General features: G+C 47.9%; 1 protein-coding gene across 1 annotated transcript in view; it reads left to right on the top strand.

Moving 5' to 3' along the window:
• The window catches only part of LOC119968654, a 130,112-nt gene extending 109,454 nt beyond the window's left edge, over positions 1 to 20,658 (top strand). Inside the window, exons 9-13 of the mRNA XM_038801274.1 lie at positions 5,797 to 5,918; positions 9,192 to 9,470; positions 12,948 to 13,095; positions 18,706 to 18,796; positions 20,468 to 20,658. Coding sequence (XP_038657202.1) covers positions 5,797 to 5,918; positions 9,192 to 9,470; positions 12,948 to 13,095; positions 18,706 to 18,796; positions 20,468 to 20,658 — 831 coding nt within the window. The remainder of the gene's footprint in view (positions 1 to 5,796; positions 5,919 to 9,191; positions 9,471 to 12,947; positions 13,096 to 18,705; positions 18,797 to 20,467) is intronic.
• Positions 20,659 to 22,134: the final 1,476 nt, after the last annotated feature.

Genomic DNA, 22,134 nt, shown 5'->3' with positions numbered 1-22,134 from the left:
TCAATTCTAATATCCCCAATTAATGTTCATGTCATACTGCTGTTCATATTAATGTTAAAAGTCACAGGTATGTTTTCGAAGGCTGCCAATCTCAATCAAGGCTTGGGCGGAATTAAAAAAAAAGGTTTGGGTTTATTCTCTTGCGGAGGTTTTTTCTTCATTCTAATTTTCACTCATCTTTTCCTGTGGATCAGTTAATAGTTCTGCAGATGTGAGCATCTCTTCAACACTTCACCCAAAGGACCATTCTTCAGATATTCCTTTTGTTCATGCCTAGCTGCAGTTTCAAGGGACTTATTTTCAATAGCAAGGAATCTCTTCAGGTTCCATGACCCTGAACGGAGCAGTAAATCATTGGTGACAATCATAGCCAAACATTGCAGGCCCTGTCTTGTCAACCTTGCCCCTCGCCTGAAGTGTGGTGATCCTCAGGTTAAATCACCTCCAGTCAGCCTATGGTCATCTGGGACTATGCCGACTTTGCTTTTACTTACTTTACTAGTACTGCCAGAGTGCTGTACCATCAAAGGTGTCACACACAAGGTATTGACCCAAAACTCAATTTACCTTCCGTGGCACTGTGTTGAAGAGGAGGAAGGGTCTTATCCCCAGTGTTCTGGCACATATTCATCCCTCAGTTAACGCTAAAAATACAGATTGTCTGGACATTATCACATAACATTTTGTGGGAGCTTGCTCTGCACAAATTGGTTTCCTGCTGTACAGCAGTGACTAAGCTTTAAAATACTTAATCAGCCATTAAGTGCTTTGGGATGTCCTGAGCTCATGAAAGGTACGATAGAGGGCAGCACGGTGGCCTAGTGGTTAGCACAACCGCCTCACGGCGCTGAGGTCCCAGGTTCGATCCCGGCTCTGGGTCACTGTCCGTGTGGAGTTTGCACATTCTCCCCGTGTCTGCGTGGGTTTCACCCCCACAACCCAAAAATGTGCAGAGTAGGTGGATTGGCCACACTAAATTGCCCCTTAATTGGAAAAAATAATTGGGTAATCTAAATTAAAAAAAAAAAAATGAAAGGTACGATAGGAAGGCAAGCTGCAGGATTCTCCATCAGCGGGATCCCCCGCTTCGCTGGCAGCGCACACACGCCCGCGGATTTCCTGATAGCGTGGGATGGCCACAGTGGGAAACCCTATTGGTCAGCTGCCGGAATGGAGGATCCGGCTGCTGGCGGGGGAGCCGGAAAAAGGGGCTGGAGGGACAGAGAATCCCGCCCAAGTTCGTTCTATGCAGTATTGCACTAAACCTTCTTCCTCCTTTATTGAATCAGAAATATACATGAGGCTGGACCACCCCAGAACCCTTTTTCTGTATTGGCGAGGCAGTGGCATCATGGTATTGTTGCTGGATGAGTGTTCTAGAGACCCAGCATAATGCTTCGGCAGATGGTCAAATTTGAATTTAATAAAAGCATCTGGAATTAAAAATCGAATAACTGCGTCCTTATTTGGTCTGACCTACACGTGAGTCCAGTCTCCCAGCAATGTGGTTGACTCTGAAATGGCCCAGCAAGCCATTCAGTTGTATCCAATTGCTACAAAGTCTACAAAAGGGAATGAAACATCGACCTCGGCACACAAAGTGACAATGACAAAAACAGCCCTGTTGAGTCTGCAAAGTCCTCATGAATAAAATCTGGGGGATTGTGCCAAAATTGGGAGAGCTGTCTCACAGACTAGTCAAGCAACAACCTGATATAGCCATACTGAGAGAATCATGCATTACAGATAATGTACCAGACAGCACCGTCACTATTCCTGGGTATGTCCTGTCTCACTGTCAGCACAGACCCAGTGGAGCTGGTGGCACAGTGGTCTACTGCCAGGAGGGAGTTGCTCTGGGAGTCCTCAACATTGGCTCTGAAGTCTCATGGCACCAGGTCAAACATCAATCAAACAAGGAAACCGACTGTTAATTATTACATACTCTTGATCAGTACTCCTCCATGTTGAACACCACTTGGAGGAAGCACTGAAGGTGGCAAGGACGCAGAATATGCTCTAGGTGGGGAACTTCAATGTCCATCACTAAGATTGGCTTGATAGTAACACCACAGACTGAGCTGGCTGGGTCCGAAAGGACATAGTCCCGAGACTCGGTCTGCGGCAGCTGGTGAGCGAACCAACGAAAGGGAAAAACATTCTTGATCTCATCCTCACCAACCTTTCTGCCACAGGTACATCTGCCCGTGACATTATCAGTGGAAGTGACGACCACAAGTCCTTGTGGAGATGCCCCACATTCCCTTGAGGATACCTCCCTCGTGTTGTGTGGCAATACCACCGTGCTGAATGGGATAGACTTCAATCAGGGTGGCACGGTAGCACAGTGGTTAGCACTGTTGCTTCACAGCGCCAGGGTCCCAGGTTCGATTCCCGGCTTGGGTCACTGTCTGTGCAGAGTTTGCACGTTCTCCCCGTGTCTGCGTGGGTTTCCTCCGGGTGCTCCAGTTTCCTCCCACAAGTCCCGAAAGATGTGCTGGTTAGGTGAATTGGACATTCTGAATTCTCCCTCTGTGTACCCGAACAGGCGCCAAAATGTGGCGACTAGGGGCTTTTCACAGTAACTTCATTGCAGTGTTAATGTAAGCCTACTTGTGACAGTAAAGATTATAAAACAGATACAACTTAAGGATGGACATCCATGAAGTGCTGTGGGCCATCAGCAGCAGCAGAGTTGTACTCAACCACAATCTGCAATCTCATAGCCCAGCATATTTCCCACTCTACCATTACCACCAAACCAGGGAATCGGCCCTGCTACCATAAGAGAGCATGAGGGCAGCCAGGAGCAACACCAGGCATAGTGAAAAATAAGGTGTCACCCTGGTGAAGCGACAACACAAGACTACTTGTGTGTTAAACAGCATAAGCAGCAAGTATTAGACTGAGCTAAGTGATCCTACAATCAACAGATCAGGTCTAAGCTCTGCAGTCCTGCTACATCCAGCCGTGAATGGTGATGAACAATTGAACAACTCATTGAAGGAGGAGGTTCCACAAGTATTCTCATCCCCAACGATGGAGGAGCCAGCACATCTGTGCAAAAGACAAGGCTGATGCATTCACAATAATCTTCAGTCAGAAGTGCCGATGATCCATCTCGGTCTCCTCCAGAGGTCGCCAGCATCACAGATGTCAGTCTTCAGCCAATTCCATTCACTCCAGGTGAGATCAAGAAATGACTGAAGGTGCTGGATACTGCGAAGACTATGGACCCTGACAACATTTCAGCAATAGTACTGAAGCACTATACACCAAAACCTGCCACACCTCTACTAAGCTGTTCCAGTGAAGCAACAACACTCGGATCTAACTGGCAATATGGCAAATTGCCAAGGTATGTCCTAGAAATTCATAGATCACAGAATCACTACAGTGAATCACTACAATCACTCGGCCCATTGAGTCTGCACCAATCCTCTGATAGACCACCCTACCGAGGCCCATGCCCCAACCCTATCCTCATTACCCAATAGCCTCACCTAACCTTTTGGACACTCGGGGACAATTTGGCATGGGCAATCCACCTAACCTGCCCATCTTTCGACTGTGGGAGGAAACCGGAGCACCCAGAGGAAACCCACGCAGACACAGGGAGAATGAACAAACTCCACACAGACAGTCACCTAAGGCCGGAATTGAACCCAGGTCCCTGGAGCTGTGAGGCCGCAGTGCCTCACAGTGTCACCCTGTACAAAGAAAGCAGGACAACTCTAAACAGCCGATGTATTGACCCATTAGTCTACTCCTGGTCATCAATAAGTGATGGAAGGGGTCTTCAACAGTGTAATCATATGACACTGCTTAGCAACAATCTGCTCACTGATGCTCCATTTGGTTCCACCAGGGCCCCTCAATTCTTGACATTGATTCAAACATGGGAAAAAGCTGAACACCAGAGGTGAGGTGAGAGTGATTGCCCTTGACATCAAGGCAGCATTTAACTGAGCATGACATCAAGGAGCCGTAGCTAAACTGGAGTCAATGGGAATCAGGGGGGAAACTCTCTGCTGGTTGGAGTCATACATGGCACAAAGGAAAATGGCTGTGGTGGTTAGAGGTTTGTCATCTCACCTCCATGACATCACTGCAGGAGTTCCTCAGGGTAGAGTCCTTGGCCCAACCATCTTCAGCTGCTTATCACCGATCTTTCTTCCATCGCAAGATCAGAAGTGGGCATGCTCGCTGATGATTGCACAGTATTCAGCACCATTCACGGCTCCTCACATTCTGAAGCAGTCCATGTACAAATGCAACAAGACATCAATAATATTCAGGCTTGGGCTGACAAGTGGCAAGTAACATTTGCGTCACACATGTGCCAGGCGATGATCATCTCCAACAAGAAAGCATCTAATCGACTCCCCTTGACATTAAATGTGCAACGAGACCTGGGTGTCCTTGGACACCAGTCGCTGAAGGTAAGCCGGCGGTAAAGAAGGCAAATACTATGTTGGCCTTCATTGTGAGAGGGTTTGAGCACTGGATCAGAGATTTCTTGCTGCAATTATACAGGGCCTTGGTGAGACCACAGCTGGAATAGAGTGTGCTGTTTTGGTCTCCTTGTCTCAGGAACCATATTCTTGCCATTGAGGAAGTGCAGCAAAGGTTTACCAGACTGATCCCTGGGATGGCAAGGCTGATGTGTACAGAGAGATTGAGTCAGCTAGGATTATATTCGCTGGAGTTTGAGAAGAACCGGGGGGTGGGATCTCATAGAAACCTGTAAAATTATGACAGTACTAGACAGGGTAGATGCAGGAAGGATGTTCTCAATGATGGGTGTGTCCAGAACCAGGGGTCACATTCTGAGGATTCAGGGTGAACCATTTAGGGCAGAGATGAGGAGAAGTTTCTTCATCCAGAGATTGGTGAGCCTGTGGAATTCACGACCACAGGAAGCAGTTGAGGCGAAAACATAAGCAGTTTGATATAACTCTTGGGGCTAAGGAGATCAAAGGATATGGAGGAAAGCGGGAACAGGATACTGAGTTGGATGATCAGCCATGATCGTAATGAATGGGAAAGCAGGCTCGGTGGGCCTAATGGCCTCCTCCTGCTCCTATTTTCTACATTTCTATCACTCAATCCCCCACTATCAAGATCCTGGGTGTTATCATTGACCAGAAATTGAAGTGGACGAGGCATATAAATACTGTGGGTGCAAGAGCAGGTCAGAGGCTAGGAATCCTGTGATGACTAACTTACCCCAAAGCTTGTACACCATCTACAAAGCACAAGTCAGGAGTGGAATTCCCTCCACTTCCCTGGATGAGTGCAGCTCCATGAAAGCTCAAGAAGCTCAACACCATCCAGGTTAAAGCAACCCGATTGACTGGCATCCCATCCACAAACAATTACTCCCTCCCTGCACAGTGGCAGCCGTGTGTACCATCTACAAGATGCAAAGCAGGAACTCACCAAGACCCCTTCGACAGCAGCTTTCAAGCCCATGGCCACTATCATCTAGAAGGACAAAGGAAGCAGATACACGGGAACACCAACACCTGCCTCTCCTGAATTGGAAATATTTTGCCGTTCCTTCACCGCCTCTGTGTCAAAAGCCTGAAACTCCATCCCTAACAGCAGTGTGGATGTAGCTACACCACATAAACTGTTGCAGTTCAAGAAGGCAGCTCACCTTCACCTTCTCAATGGCAATTAGGGATGTGCAGTGAGTGCTGGCTGAGCCAGCGAAGCCCACATCCCTTGAATAAATAAAAGGTTACCAGGAATAAAAGTCACTTTTTTTCCTTGTCTTCACTTATATTGCAGAACATCAGTGAGGCCATCACGGATCTGTGGCTTGAATGGAAAAATGAAGTCTTACGCCTGTATTTGGAAGGGCCCAACATCGCAGTTTGTCGATTCTCAGTTACTCCTGAGCAAGAAATGACGTAAGTGCAGTCTCTGAAGCAACACATCTAAATGATGCAAGCACATAGAAATGAAGTTATCTGTGCGCCATTGTGGAGGGGGCGGGGGTGGGAGAAGGGTATTATCCAGCCTCCTTGTTGTAGTGATATGTATATATAGAGACATGTAAAGCGTTAATGATTACATCTTTAGTGTAACACAGCCATTCGAGGGCATACCAGATTCCACTATATATATGAAAACTCAAAGGATCTTGGGTCTCTTCCATCGAGGAGTGACTAGACAGCAGAGTGTTAGAGAGATAGATCACAGCATAGTGTAGTTTAAATTAGTTAATACTTTAATATAGATTACTTGATGATTAGTTATAATTCTGCAGAGTGTGCAAACTCAGTATTAATCAATTTGTTGTTCAATAAATCTGTTTTGCTTCATATTGAAGATTGGTGGTTTCTTAAGAAACACACCATCAGACCTTTCTGGATATATAAAGCAAAGAGTACCAGTATATTACCAAAGAGTAATATAACACTTGTATCTTCATGTTGGCCAGTTACGTAGCGACAACTGTGTCAGTCTTGCAGTGACACTTCTGCTCTTTTCTCTTGACCAAAGAACATAAGAACATAAGAACATAAGAACATAAGAACTAGGAGCAGGAGTTAGGCCATCTGGCCCCTCGAGCCTGCTCCGCCATTCAATTAGATCATGGCTGATCTTTTGTGGACTCAGCTCCACTTTCCGGCCCGAACACCATAACCCTTAATCCCTTTATTCTTCAAAAAACTATCTATCTTTACCGTAAAAACATGTAATGAAGGAGCCTCAACTGCTTCACTGGGCAAGGAATTCCATAGATTCACAACCCTTTGGGTGAAGAAGTTCCTCCTAAACTCAGTCCTAAATCTACTTCCCCTTATTTTGAGGCTATGTCCCCTAGTTTTCTTTCACCCGCCAGTGGAAACAACCTGCCCGCATCTATCCTATCTATTCCCTTCATAATTTTAAATGTTTCTATAAGATCCCCCCTCATCCTGCAAAAGGAGTTAGAATTAAAACGTTTGAAGTAAAGTTTAACTTCATGACTAAGTAAATGGTCAAATTATCAGAAATAAATACATTTGAATGACTTAGAGCAATGTGGGGCGGGGGGGAGAGCTTCAATGTAGACTTTAAACTTTTGAAAGGATCCCGACACTTTTGTGCCCATAAATGTGAAAACAAAATGGCAAATGTTACATTTTGGGGCGAATTTTCCCGTGAATTGCTATTTATGTGGAAAATGTTCAAAGTAAACTGGTGCCGTACGTGTACAAATATCTCACACCGATGGCAGTTGATCTCTAATTGATCTCAGAATGATCGCAGCAAGGGAACAAAATGGTCGTAAAAGGATGAAGGTCTTAGCTGCAGAATAATGCACGGCTCATGACATCGTGTAATGGCCCAGTCATTATCAGACAGCCTATTCCCCAAGTTCTTGAGCATAACCTCAGAGGGGATCCAGAGCTCTGCTGCCCGTTTCCATCATGTCCTGGTTCTCTCATCACCCCGGTGCTTGATAACACCCCTTGCCTCCCAGTCTAGCAACACTTCCATTTTTAAATCTCATCTTGTTGCCAAATTCCTCCACGGTTTTACCCCTCCGTAATTTCCTCCTACATAAAAACATAAATAAGAACTAGGAGCAGGAGTAGGCCATCTGGCCCCTTGAACCTGCTCCGCCATTCAATGAGATCATGGCTGATCTTTTGTGGAGTCAGCTCCACTTTCCGGCCTGAACACCCTTAATCCCCTTATTCTTCAAAAAACTATCCATCTTTATCTTAAAAACATTTAATGAAGGAGCCTCAACTGCTTCACTGGGCAAGGAATTCCATAGATTCACAACCCTTTGGGTGAAGAAGTTCCTCCTAAACTCAGTCCTAAATCTACTTCCCCTTATTTTGAGGCTATGCCCCCTAATTCTGTTTTCACCCGCCAGTGGAAACAACCTGCCCGCATCTATCCTATCTATTCCCTTCATAATTTTATATGTTTCTATAAGTTTCTATATGTTTCTAAGTCATTATATGTTTCTCCTGCCAGACAACTCCTTGGGATCTCTGAGCTCCTCCAATTCTGGATTATTTCCCATCCCCGATTTCAATAGGTCCACCAGTTGCGGCCTTGCCTTCAGGATCTTAGATTCTAAGTTCTGGAATTCCATCCCTAAACCTCTCCGATTCTCCATTTCTCCCTCCTTTTAAAAATTCCTTAAAATCTTTTAGACTATACTTCTGACCATCTGTCCCAATATCTCCTTATTTGATTCAATGCCAAATTTTGTTTGGTCGCATTCCTGTGATGCAGCCTGAGGCATTTAACTGCATTAATGGAACTGTATGGATGCATGTTACTGTAATATCAACAGGACGTGTGATTAATGTAGCAAAGAGTTATATGTTATATTTTGTATTTGTGGGAGTAATGTTATTTAAAAACCCTTGTTTAAAATACATACAGGCAGTGTGTCTACTCGTCTGTGATTAAGGAGGTGTAAAAGTGAGATAATCATTGATTTTACCCATTTACTTCTTTGCAGATGGATAGCTAATGGAATATTGTTTATGTTTTTGGAGATCCCCTGGGGTGTAAATAATTAATGAGAGATGGCGTTTATTCCTTGCTAAACAGGTTATGGGACATCTTAATGGGATATAAATGATGGAATTAATGGGAGGAACTAGGTCTATATGTAGTCTGCTGGAAGATTTTAAGTTGAACAGCAGTTTGCCATAGGATTTGAGTCTGACAAGACAAAAGAATTTTCAGGGTGTTCCTGAAAGGGGTCTCTCTCTAAAGATCTGCGCAAAGAACAGCAAGTGAGCCTGGTTGCTAACTTTATTTCTGAGTAGATTTTGGACTGTATTGGGTTGCTTTGTTGGAATATATATAGTGGCAGGTGTAGATAGTGAGCTAAAGATTTTTACTTTTCTTTAAAATCTGTTCAACTGTGAATTGTAAAGCTATTTCTTTGATGTTAATGTGATTAATTAATTAAATTAAAGTTTATTTTACTGAAAAAGATACCTATTGGTCAGAGACATCACTCCTGGGGTGAAGTATCCTCTCCTAACAGTTTTACAAATTGCAAATTGTTTGGGGTTTCTCGTCCGATAACCTAACATAAAATAGGATCTGGTCCGGTATCCTAACAGACGGAATTGTTACTGATGCTCTATGCTGTTTTGTCGATATTGTCAGTTGTTTTTATGTGCTGAACACATTGGTATATCCTCAACATCTTGCAGGTACAAAATAATTTACAGCACAGATGGAGTCAAAGGATCCTTCCTGGTTGACTATGCACATTTGAATGATGATCAATCCGCGTCTTTTGCAAAAAACGAAACTTTAAATGTGACCATGATTCAGCAACGGAGGTCTTTTACATTTCCCGAAAATGAAAGTCTGAATGTGACTGTGAGCATCCAGTCGAGACTGGCTAGAAACCCTCAACTCTTCATAAAGAGCTGCCGGGCCATGTCATCATCACGTGTACCTGAAGGGGACCAGCTAATCAAAGATGGGTAAGGACGAAGGTTCAAACTGGTGACTCTCAATTACCAATAACGGCGGTATTTTATTCAAGAAACACATTCACAGTCAGGAGAGTGCACTACAGGGTGACATATGTTGAAAAAAATCATATACAGACTAAGTAATTAGGTTCAGAATGTGCAAACGTATAACAATTGTATAGTAAAAATGATAGGAAAACAGCATGGTAGCTGTTAGCACTGCTGCTTCACAGTGCCAGGATCCCAGGTTCGATTCCCGGCTTGGGTCACTGTCTGTGCGGAGTCTGCATATTCTCCCCGTGTCTGCGTAGGTTTCCTCTGGGTGCTCCGGTTTCCTCTCACAAGTCTCGAAAGTCTGGCTGTTAGGTGAATTGGATATTCTGAATTCTCCTTCAGCGTACCCGAACAGGCGCCGGAATGTAGTGACTAGGGACGGTAACTTCATTGCCGTGTTAATGCTAGCCTACTTGTAATAATAAAGAGTATTAATTAAATTCAGCAGGTAAAAGGAAAGTGATGAATGGAATATTATAGGAAACGCAATGTTAAATTAAAATTATATTAAAATTACAAACCAATATCGTATTGCTACAGGATAGGCAATGGAGTACATGTAGATTTCATCATTGAAGCACTCCATTGAGGCTCTGAACCATGGAAGGTATAGGGTTACACCCATATCTTTCTGTCTTACGCCTTAATGTGTTGAATTTAGTCAAACCTCTGAATCACTTTGATTGCACTGGGTGTGGAAGTTGTAACCAGCTCTTGAATTGGGTAGATTGTGTATGCGGATTTAGTGCAAATGTTAATTCTCTTTTGTAGAATTTCCAACTTTGTGACATGAAGGCCATTGTTGTACTGCTGGTACGGAGGGCCTACAATCAATCTCAGCTCACGCTTCTGTGTTCTTTGGATCTGAGTGACTTGTGCATGTGTGAGGTCAGGGTTGTGCCACACAGAGTGTTTGACCAACGGACAGATGTAGTGAGTGTGGATTGACAGCAAATCACAGACAGGGAACCTGAAAGGAATGAGGTATCTACAAATGAAGATCCATTCATTTTTCTTTTGGCATATTGTCCGCTTGGCCGTCCAAATAGACTTGAATGTGTCTATACAGGACTGCCAAAACTTTCACCTTTATCAGAATGTAATTGCCTAATTTTATGTCATGGGGCATGTGCTCATCTCCACTGAAGTCTACTCTTAAGTCTAACTACATACTATTTTTCTCATAACGTGATTTACTCATGCTTTACTACTTCAATGTTCTTACACATGGTCTTTTGCTTGACTGAGGATTGCTAATGATCACACACATGAATCCACACACTACTATCGATATTTTTAATTTCTCCCTCCCCACCCCATACCACCCATTTCATCCGTCCATTCCACAGAAAAGCTTGGATACAATTGAAAGTGTGGCTACTCCCCTCTTGCGTGACACCTGATTTTGCTTTTTATTATTGAGGCCCCAGTTGAAGGACCAAGGCTATCGCCTCCCCGAACAGGCGCCGGAATGTGGCGACTAGGGGCTTTTCACAGTAACTTCATTTGAAGCCTACTCGTGACAATAAGTGATTTTCATTTTTTTCATTTTTCAATATAAGTTTACAGAAATTTGAATTTAAATAGCATTTCTAACATTCAAAACAGGTTCTAATATGTAATAAATAAAGTACATTTGGATAAAGAATAAAATTACCTTCAATTGCATCGATAGAGATTTGTCCATCACCTTAGGACTTCAAAAGCACTTTAGAGTCAGAGAGTCATGCAGCACAGAAAAGGCCGTTCGGCCCACCATGTCTGCGTCAGTCAAAAACAACCACCTAACCATTCTAATGCCACTTTCCAGCAGTTGGCCCAAGGCCTTGTCTACCTTGGCCATCGCAAGTGCACACCAAAATACTTCTAAATGTCTGAGGGTCTCTGCCTCCGCCACTCTTTCAGGCAGCGAGTTCCAGACTCCCACCATCCTCTGGGTAAACAATGTTTTTCCTCACATCCCCTCTAAACCTCCTGCCCCTTACATTAAATCTATGCTGCTGGCCATTGACCCTCCACCAAGGGGAAAAGTTTATTCCTGTCTATTCTACGCCCCTCATAATTTTATACACCTCAATTATATCCCCCCTCAGTCTCCTCTGCTCCAAAGAAAACAATCTAAATCTATCAAATCTGGGGCTGGTTTAGCATATTGGGCTAAACAGCTGGCTTGTAATGCAGAACAAGGCCAGCGGTACGGGTTCAATTCCCGTACCAGCCTCCCCGAACAGGCGCCGGAATGTGGCCACTCGGGGCTTTCCACTTCATTGAAGCCCACTTGTGACAATAAGCGATTATTATTATTATAATCTCTCTGTTCTGTCACAGGTTTACCTAAAAGTGTCTGTTCTTAATCCACATGGCGAAATCATATCTGATCCCATTAAAATCGGCCTTCCCTCAGTTTCAAACTTTGATCCTGATCCTTTTCCCAAACCATCTTGAATCTAATGGAGTTATGATCATTGTCTGCAAAATGCTCCCTCACTGATACTTCAACCACTTGCCCAGCTTCATTAACAAAAATTAAATCCAGGACTGCCCCTTCTCTTGTAGTTCCTCCAACGTACTGGCTTAAAAAGTTCTCCTGGATGCTTCCTCTAAACCTTTCACACTATGGCTACGCCAGTTAATATTGGAGAAGTTGAAATCCCCACTATCACTACCCCTTTCCTTCTGCACTTCTTGGAAATTTGCCTACATATTTCCTCATCTATTTCTCTCAGACTGTTAGGGGGCCTACATATCTCCTCATCTATTTCTCTCAGACTGTTAGGGGGCCTACATCTCTCTCTCAGACTGTTAGGGAGCCACTACTTTTTGAGATGTAGTTACTCTTGTAATAGGGAGGAAAGGCAGCAGCCAATTAGTGTATTGAAATGAACCACAAAAAGCAATGTGATAATCAACACAAACATTTCTGGAAATACACAGCAGGTGTGGAGAGAAAAACAGAGTTAATGTTCCAGGTGAGCAAGCTTTCACCAAAATGGGCGAATGACTAAGTAATCTTATTTGCTGATGTCTGTTTTATTGATGCAGGTGGAAGGATCACCTATAGCACAGCACCTCCAACAGTGTAGCACTCCCTCCGTACTGCTCTGAATTATCAGCCTTGATTATACGCTTAGGTTTGAAAGTGGACTTGAAAACATGGCCTTCTGACTCAGAGGCAAAAATCTAACCATTGAACCAAAGCCAACATCTTTAAAAACAAGACGAGGCTTGGTTGTGATGGCTGCTGACGTTGAACAGTCCACTGACTCTGTCTAGGTGCATAGATGAAGACTTGGGCAAGGATTGCATGGTTTCCACTGCCCGTTAGACCCTAGTCAGATCCTTCAGAAGAGGATGGGAGAAAATGTTATGGGGTAAAGCATGGTTAATGTTATAATCCAGTAGGTATTCACTCTGTCTTATTTCCTCCATTAGGTGTCCAGAATCCAAAGGGGTCTCTATTTTTCACAATGGAGATTCCTCGTTGGTGTTGTTGTCAGTTGAGGCGTCTTTTGCAAAGAACGTCACCTACTTGAAGTGTGAATTGCAAATTTGTGCTGAAAACCAATGTGCCTGTACGCACGTGAGTGAAAAGCATGTTACTTGTCAATGGTGAGCGCGGAGGTGCATTGCTCTGGTTTCATTGTGCAGTGATATCGGGAATGGTTTCAAGGTGATGTCATTACGGAAACAAATGACCAAATGGCCTCCCTCTGTGCTGTCTCGTTCTATTATATTCTCTGCTCGTACTTTTGGAAAACTCTAAACGGGTTCAGAGATTAAGCCACTGTTAGAACCTTGAACCAGAAAGAAAAGCCACCGAGTTCAACTTTCATCCATTCTATCTTCTTATTCCAATGCTGCCTTCCTGCTGTTGCCTCGTGCTGGGGTCTGATTCCATGGTTGCTGATAGCCCCTCCACAAAAGCATTGTGTCAACCTGAAAGTGGACTAGATTTTTATTTTAAATTTCGAGTACCCAATTCATTTTTCCAGTGAAGGGGCAATTTAGCCTGGCCAATCCACCTATCCTGCACATCTTTGGATTGTGGGGGCGAAACCCATGCAAACACAGGGAGAATGTGCAAACTCCACACGGGCAGTGACCCAGAGCCGGGAACAATCCTGGGACCTTGGCGCCGCGAGGCTGCTGTGTTAACCACCTTGCTGCCCACGTGGACTGGATTCTGACCTGTCACTTCAATAGAGATGAGAATTGGGACGTGATTTGGGCCGCCATATGTTATGATCCATTTTACACAATTGCGCAAAGTTTATGATCAACCCTGATGAAGCTATTCGACTGGGGGAAGCACTGCTCGTCGGTCTCCCTCACCCACATTTCACAAGTCTTCTAGTTGAGTTGATTTTTCTTCACGACCCAGTGTGGGGATATGGGGGAGGGGGATATGGGGGTGGGGGTAGGGGTATGGGAGGAATAGGGGGAAGGGGGTAGGGGGAAGGGGGGATTTGGGGGGAGGGGATATGGGGGAAGGGGGAAGTGGGGATATAGAGGAAGGGGATATGGGGGAAGGGGGATATGGGGGAAGGGGATATGAGGGATATGGGGGGAGGGGGATTTGGGGGGAATGGGATATGGGGAACGGGGATATAGGGGACGGTGGATAAGGAGGAAGGGGAAATGGAGGGATATGGGGGAAGGGGATATGGGGGAAGGGGATATGGGGATATGGGGGAATGGGATATGGGGTGGGGGATATAGGGGACCGTGGATATGGAGGAAGGGGAAATGGGGTGATATGATGGAAGGGGGATATGGGGAAGAGGGGTATGGGGGGATATGGGGAGGGGGATATGGGGGAAGGGGAAATGGGGGGATATGGGGGAAGGGGATATGGGGATATGGGGGGATATGGAGGAAGGGAATATGGGGGGATATGGGGAAGGGGGTATGGGGGATATGGGGATGGGGGTATGGGGAAGGGGATATGGGGATATGGGGGGATATGGAGGAAGGGGATATGGGGAAGGGGATATGGGGATATGGGGGAAGGGGATATGGGGGGATATGGGGGAAGGGGGTATGGGAGAAGGGGAAATGGGGGGATATGGGGGAAGGGGTATATGGGGGAAGGGGAAATGGGGGGATATGGGGAAGGGGATATGGGGGGAGTGGGTATTTGGGGGAATGGGATATGGGGTAGGGGAATATAGGGGACAGTGGATATGGAGGATGGGGAAATGGGGGGATATGGGGGCAGGGGGATATGGGGAAGGGGAAACGGGGTGATATGAGGGAAGGGGATATGGGGGATATGGGGGAAGGGGGTATGGGGATATGGGGGATATGGGGGAAGGGGGGATATGGGGAAGGGGATATGGGGGATATGGGAGATATGGGGAAGGGGGGATATGGGGGAAGGGGGTATGGGGAATATGGGGGATATGGGGGAAGGGGGTATGGGAATATAGGGGGAATATTAGAGCAGCACAGTAGTATTGTGGATAGCACAATTGCTTCACAGTTCCAGGATCCCAGGTTCGATTCTGGCCTGGGTCACTGTCTGTGCGGAGTCTGCACATCCTCCCCGTGTGTGCGTGGGTTTCCTCCGGGTGCTCCGGTTTCCTCCCACAGTCCAAAGATGTGCAGGTTAGGTGGATTGGCCATGAAAAATTGCCCTTAGTGTCCAAAATTGCCCTTAGTGTTGGGTGGGGTTACTGGATTATGGGGATAGGGTGGAGGTGTTGACCTTGAGTAAGGTGCTCTTTCCAAGAGCCGGTGCAGACTCGATGGGCCGAATGGCCTCGTTCTGCACTGTAAATTCTATCTATCTATATAAGGGAAGGGGGATATGGGGGAAGGGGGATATTGGGAAGGGGGATATGGGGGAAGGGGATATGAGGGATATAGGTGAAGGGGATATGGGGGAAGGGAGGATTTGTGAGGAGGTGGAATATGGTGGAAGGTTACCCGAACACACAGGACACCGAAGTCCAGGACACTGATGCACAGGACACTGACGCCCAGGACACTGACACCCAGGACACTGACGCCCAGGACACTGACACCCAGGACACTGACACCCAGGACACTGACGCCCAGGGCACTGACACCCAGGACACTGACACACAGGACACTGACACCCAGGACACTGACACACAGGACACTGACACCCAGGACACTGACACACAGGACACTGACACCCAGGACACTGACACACAGGACACTGACACCCAGGACACTAACACACAGGACACTGACACACAGGACACTGACACACAGGACACTGACACCCAGGACACCGACGCCCAGGACACTGACACCCAGGACACTGACGCCCAGGACACTGACGCCCAGGGCACTGACACCCAGGACACTGACGCCCAGGACACTGACGCCCAGGACACTGACACCCAGGACACTGACACCCAGGACACTGACACCCAGGACACTGACACACAGAACACTGACACCCAGGACACTGACACCCAGGACACTGACGCCCAGGACACTGACACCCAGGACACTGACACACAGGGCATTGACACCCAGGACACTGACACCCAGGTCACTGACGCACAGGACACTGACACCCAGGGCATTGACACCCAGGACACTGACACCCAGGTCACTGACGCACAGGACACTGACACCCAGGACACTGACGCCCAGGACACTGACACCCAGGGCATTGACACCCAGGACACTAACACACAGGACACTGACACCCAGGACACTGACACACAGGATACTAACACACAGGACACTGACACCCAGGGCATTGACACCCAGGACACTGACACACAGGACACTGACGCCCAGGTCACTGACACACAGGACACTGACACACAGGACACCGACGCCCAGGACACTGACACCCAGGACACTGACACACAGGACACTGACGCCCAGGTCATTGACACCCAGGACACTGACACACAGGTCACTGACACCCAGGACACTGACACACAGGACACTGACACACAGGTCACTGACGCCCAGGTCACTGACACACAGGACACTGACACACAGGACACTGACACCCAGGGCATTGACACCCAGGACACTGACACACAGGTCACTGACACACAGGACACTGACACCCAGGGCATTGACACCCAGGACACTGACACACAGGTCACTGACACACAGGACACTGACACCCAGGGCATTGACACCCAGGACACTGACACACAGGTCACTGACACCCAGGACACTGACACACAGGACACTGACACACAGGTCACTGACGCCCAGGTCACTGACACACAGGACACTGACACACAGGACACTGACACCCAGGACACTAACACACAGGACACTAACACACAGGACACTGACACCCAGGACACTGACACACAGGACACTGACACCCAGGGGACGGATGGACAGGAATCACCATTCCAGGGGACCCCAGACTTCGGGTCGGATGAGGAGCCCGGCATTACGCCCCTGCTACCTCCTACACCCTCCACCATCTCTGAGACACTCACCTCGGTTGGGCACCAGATGCACCTGGGATGGAAGGTGGGGGGGGGGGGCATTTTAATGATGAGGCACCTGGGACACTAACTGGTGGCACAACACAACCGTCCCAGTACAGCAGGTGGAGGCAGGAGCAGCCGAGGGGCCGGGCAGTCGGAGGGCAGCCCGGCGCAGGCAACCATCTGCCGCCCAGATGGGTCCTGGGTTCCTGGAGTTACCACACCCGCCCACAGACCCGATGCAGTCACGGACCAAGGGACGACTGAAGGGGGTGACGGCCAGCTTGTGGCAGCTGCAGCTGAAGGTGGAGGAGCAGGTGGTGGTGCTGGTCATGTGTACCGCCCAGGCTGATACTGCACGGGTGGCGGGTCCACGGTGGAGGCAATGGGTGCGACGGTGTCAGACATGGGTCGCAGTATGCAAGGTGTGGGGATTTCCGTGCAGGCGGTGTCCATGGCCCAGGACATGGCTGCCCTCTCACAGGCAGCCATGAGCCAGAGCCAGCAGCAGATTGCAGAGGCGCTCAACGGCGTGGCCCAGTCTCTGCAGGCAATGGCCCAGTCTCTGCAGGCAATGGCCCAGTCTCTGCAGGCAATGGCCCAGTCTCTGCAGGCCAACGCAGAGGGCATCGACGCCATTGCCCAGGTGCTGGCCCGCGTTGTCCAGAGACAGAGAGGGATGGCCAACTCCCTGAGAACCATGGCTGCAAACGTGCCGACCCTTGTTGATACCAGGGCGTGCCTTCAGGACTGGCAGCGCCAAGTGTCGGGAGGTGTCGGGTGCTCGGTCTGTTCGCATCCCCGACCCATGTCAAGGCCCGGGGGCCATCGGGGACGCCGAGGGAGGAGGAGGTGCTGGGGCCTGTTCTTGGTCCCCATATAGGGGAGGTCCCGGAACACAGCAACACCTCGGGACGCCCCCCCCCGCCACTAGCCTGTCCTGCCAGTTGCCCACCAGATGCACCTGGGACGGAAGGGGGGAGGGGGAGGGGGTCACCCGAGCCGCAGCCTGGCCCATCAAGGCCATGCCGCCCCAGGAAACGGCCGCCAAAGGGATCCCGAGTCACAGGGCAGGAATCACAGGAGTCCACCTCCAGTTCTGCTGCACTGTCTGGGGAACCACCTAGAGATAGTCATAGGGCCGGTAGGCCAAAAATTTAGACACTGAGTAAGTTGGCACGGGTGCAGGGCACAGATTAGTTCTGGGGCTAGGGCACATGTATGAATTGTTTGTTATTCAAATCACTTTCACACCTACAGAAGCTGCCTTTGTGCTCTGTCCGATGGGTGCGGGGGTGTGGTGTGAGGTTTGCGCCAGTGGGTGTGTGAGGGGTGATAGAACACCAGCCCCAGGTGAGTGTGCCCCCCCACTCCCGCCGAGTCGCCCTCGCCATCCCCCCGGGCAGACGATGGGACCGTGCGCTGCAGTGTCACGGCCGCATGCAGGGACGGGCCGGCTGGTGGGTGGTACTGTGGCCGTGGGTCAGATATTGTCCAACGATGTAGATCCCAGAGCTCATCGCAGGGCGGGTTGTCATCATCCTCCATGGCCTGCAGTAGACACGCTTCCACAGGCGATTTTCACAGATAATTCATGGCTTGCTGAGTATTTCGAGCATTTTCTGTTCAATTGCAAATATGTAGGCCGGTAATTCACAAAAACAAATGTATCCTGCATGAGTTATCCATCTAAAAAGGAAGCCTTTTATTTTATCTTTCGCTGAAATCAGAATACTCCTTCATTCTAGCACCTGGATAAAATCTATATGGAAGAATTGAAGGAAAACTACATTGAGATTGGGCCAATCACTGTCCTCAGAACCAAGCCTAAGGACAAAGGTGAGAGCTCCTCCATAGCCGTGGTGACCACTGATTTATGGCATTGAATAATTAGATCACAGGTCCCAGGCTTGCCTGCTGCATAAATATTTCATCCAGTGAGGGCCTTAAACCACAGAGAATAAATGCCAGTCTGTACTGAGTTAGCTAGCCTTACCCATCCAGTTTATGGGGTGGTGCATTTGGCCACTGAATTACTAGCCTGGGAGAAGAAACGCTTGGTCTCTGCTATTCACCACTATTTGGCAATGAAGATAGCTGGACATCAGGATTAGCAGTAGGGCATCAATCAACCAGCACGGTAGCATTGTGGATAGCACAATGGCTTCACAGCTCCAGGGTCCCAGGTTCGATTCGGGTTTGGGTCACTGTCTGTGCGGAGTCTGCACATCCTCCCTGTGTGTGCGTAGGTTTCCTCCGGGTGCTCCGGTTTCCTCCCACAGTCCAAAGATGTGCAGGTTAGGTGGATTGGCCATGCTAAATTGCCCTTAGTGTCCAAAATTGCCCTTAGTGTTGGGTGGGGTTACTGGGTTATGGGGATAGGGTGGAGGTGTTGACCTTGGGTAGGGTGCTCTTTCCAAGAGCCGGTGCAGACTCGATGGGCCGAATGGCCTCCTTCTGCACTGTAAATTCTATGAGAATCTATGATAACCAACCTTTCTTAAGTCCCATATGTTAAGAACACACCCCTGCTCCAAGTACTGCTCCAAGTAGACTCCTTGTCCCTTCCCAGATCACCAACATCTCTCCAATGCGCCCCATCCCCCCAAGCCCGCTGACCAACCTCACTCCCACCCCTTTTTAGTTAATTGTCCCCACCACAATCCCCTGAAACTGCTGTTAGAATTGAATGATAGGGCACTTCTCTAGGGCTCATGTGCAGCTTTGGAGCGAATACAAGACACAGCACAGGTATGAGAGGTTAGGCTCCGAGGAGACAGAAAGGAAAAGTGGCCAAAGGACGCTGAGGAGAATTGATGGAGACGTTCCAAATTATGAAGGGTTTCGATAGCATTAAGAAGGAAAAACTATTTCTCGTGGTTGGTGACTCCTGAGGGCATCAATAAAAGATCTTTAGGGAGAGAAGGAAGGAAGAGGTTAAAATAATTATCGTATTAACACAGAAGCCTTGTCAGCCACAGGGATGGCAGCAGAGAGCATAGAGGGAAATGGGTATAAATGAAAATTCAATGCGGAGAAGGCAGGGGAGAGTGGCTCTTTCAAAGAACTTACAGTGCAGAAGGAGGCCATTCGGCCCATCGAGTCTGCACCGGCTCTTGGAAAGAACACCTCCACCCTATCCTCACAACCCAGTAACCCCACCCAACACTAAGGGCAATTTTGGACGCTAAGGGCAATTTAGCATGGCCAATCCACCTAACCTGCACATCTTTGGACTGTGGGAGGAAACCGGAGCACCCGGAGGAAACCCACGCACACACGGGGAGGATGTGCAGACTCCGCACAGACAGTGACCCAAGCCGGAATCGATCCTGGGACCCTGGAGCTGTGAAGCAATTGTGCTATCTGCAATGCCACTGTGCTGCCAGTATTGAGAAAAATGGGATGAACAGTGTAAAATGTTATGGGTTTAGTGCAGGCTGTGAGGTTACTCCTGTCCTAATTGTGCATCCACATGTATTGTGCTAAACGTTTTCTGTATTTTCATAGCAGAGCCAAGTATGCTGATGGTGATTCTCCTATCCGTGGGGGCTATACTGCTGGTAATTTTACTGATCGGCTTCCTGCGGTACATGTACCGGCACGTCGCTGGCTCCAGTTTCTCGATCAAGACAAGGAATATTTTCAGCAGACGGTCACCGGTGAACCCCGTTACCTTAAAGTCTTGGAAGCAGGTTTAGCAGGCGCTGAGCAACCCGGGGAACGTGACTGTCGCACCCATCGCTCCAGAGGGCAGTGAGAAAGGGAAGAAAAAAAATAATGAACTTGCCTCGATATCACGCAAAAGTGAAACGCTGCGGAAGCTGGAAAGCTGAAATGAAAACAGAAAATGCTGGAAGGACTCAGCTGACCGGGCAGCATCAGTGAGGAGAGTCAATGCTTCAGGTCGCTGACCTTCCATTAGGACTGGGAAGCGAAAAAGAAACGCAAAAGCAAAAGCAAGTGAAAGGGGGAGGGGTAGAAAAAGGACAAAAGCGGAGGCCTATGATAGGGTGGGATGCACGAGAGGTTCAAAGACAAAAGAGTTGGTGGTGCAAGGTCAAATTCAAAGAGTGGTAATAGGACAAGTAAAGAAACCGGAGCTGTGTCTCGAGGAGGTGTGAATGGCAGGGCGAAAACCAGCCGCAATCTGCGAGCAAGAAAGAGAAAAAAAAACATGAGTAGGACTCAAACCTGCAAAGAAAAATATTGATTCCAGCGCATTTTCGGAAGGATGTTGTGGTGGTATGAATGTGAGCACTGCCATTGGTGCAGAGCATTGGTTTCCCATTGGCTCTGGCTGGTCATGTGCCTGTCGTCCGATTGGCTGGGACTAGTCATGTGACTGCTCACCAATTGGCCGAGAAGCAAGTAGACCCCGCCTCCCAGGTGGGGTATAAGTATCCAGAGTTCCCAGCGGTCGGCCTTTCTCTGTAGTCGACCACTGAGCTAACAACTAGCTGATTAAAGCCACAGTTTGGATCGTCATCATGTCTCGAGTCCAATTGATGGTACATCAGATGTGAAAGCCTTTGAGAGGATGCAGAAGAGCTTTTCCAAGATGGTTTCAGCGATGAGGGCCGGGGTTGGGGTGGTAGGTGCGGTGTAGGGTTTAGTTACAAGTTTAGGTTGGAATGGTTTACCTCATTGGATTGATCGAGATGTACACGACTATAGACAAGATAGACAGTGAAAACTTTCCTTCCATCAGCTGACTGTACAAGGACCAGGAGACACACTTTCAGGGGAAAGGTGAGGAAAATGTTTACGCAGCGGGTGATAATGGCCTGAAACTCGCAGTCCATTAGGGTAATGGACACAGAAACCATCAATGATTTCCAAAGAAAATTGCACAGGAAGCAAATAAAATTGCGGGGTTACAGAAACCGTGTGGGGAAGTGGGACTGACTGGACAGCTGTGCAGGGTCCCGATGGGCTGAATGGCTTCCTGTGTTGTAAAGGTAAACAAAGTGATCACGCAGATTATTGTCTCAAAGGGTTGGACCAAAGCTGCTGTTCTTCGAGCCTCTTCTGTTCAACTTCAACTTCACTGGAACACCACCAGGGGGTGGTAGGGATCTGCAACTGCCTGAAAGAGGCAGAAACCCTCAACATTTAAAAAGTACTTGGATGTGTACTTATCTGCCGTAACCTACAATGCCAAAGACCAAAGAGTT

Source organism: Scyliorhinus canicula, chromosome 7 (genome assembly GCF_902713615.1).
Source record: "Scyliorhinus canicula chromosome 7, sScyCan1.1, whole genome shotgun sequence".
Lineage (NCBI taxonomy): Eukaryota > Metazoa > Chordata > Chondrichthyes > Carcharhiniformes > Scyliorhinidae > Scyliorhinus > Scyliorhinus canicula.
This window is presented reverse-complemented; position numbering and strand designations above follow the sequence as displayed.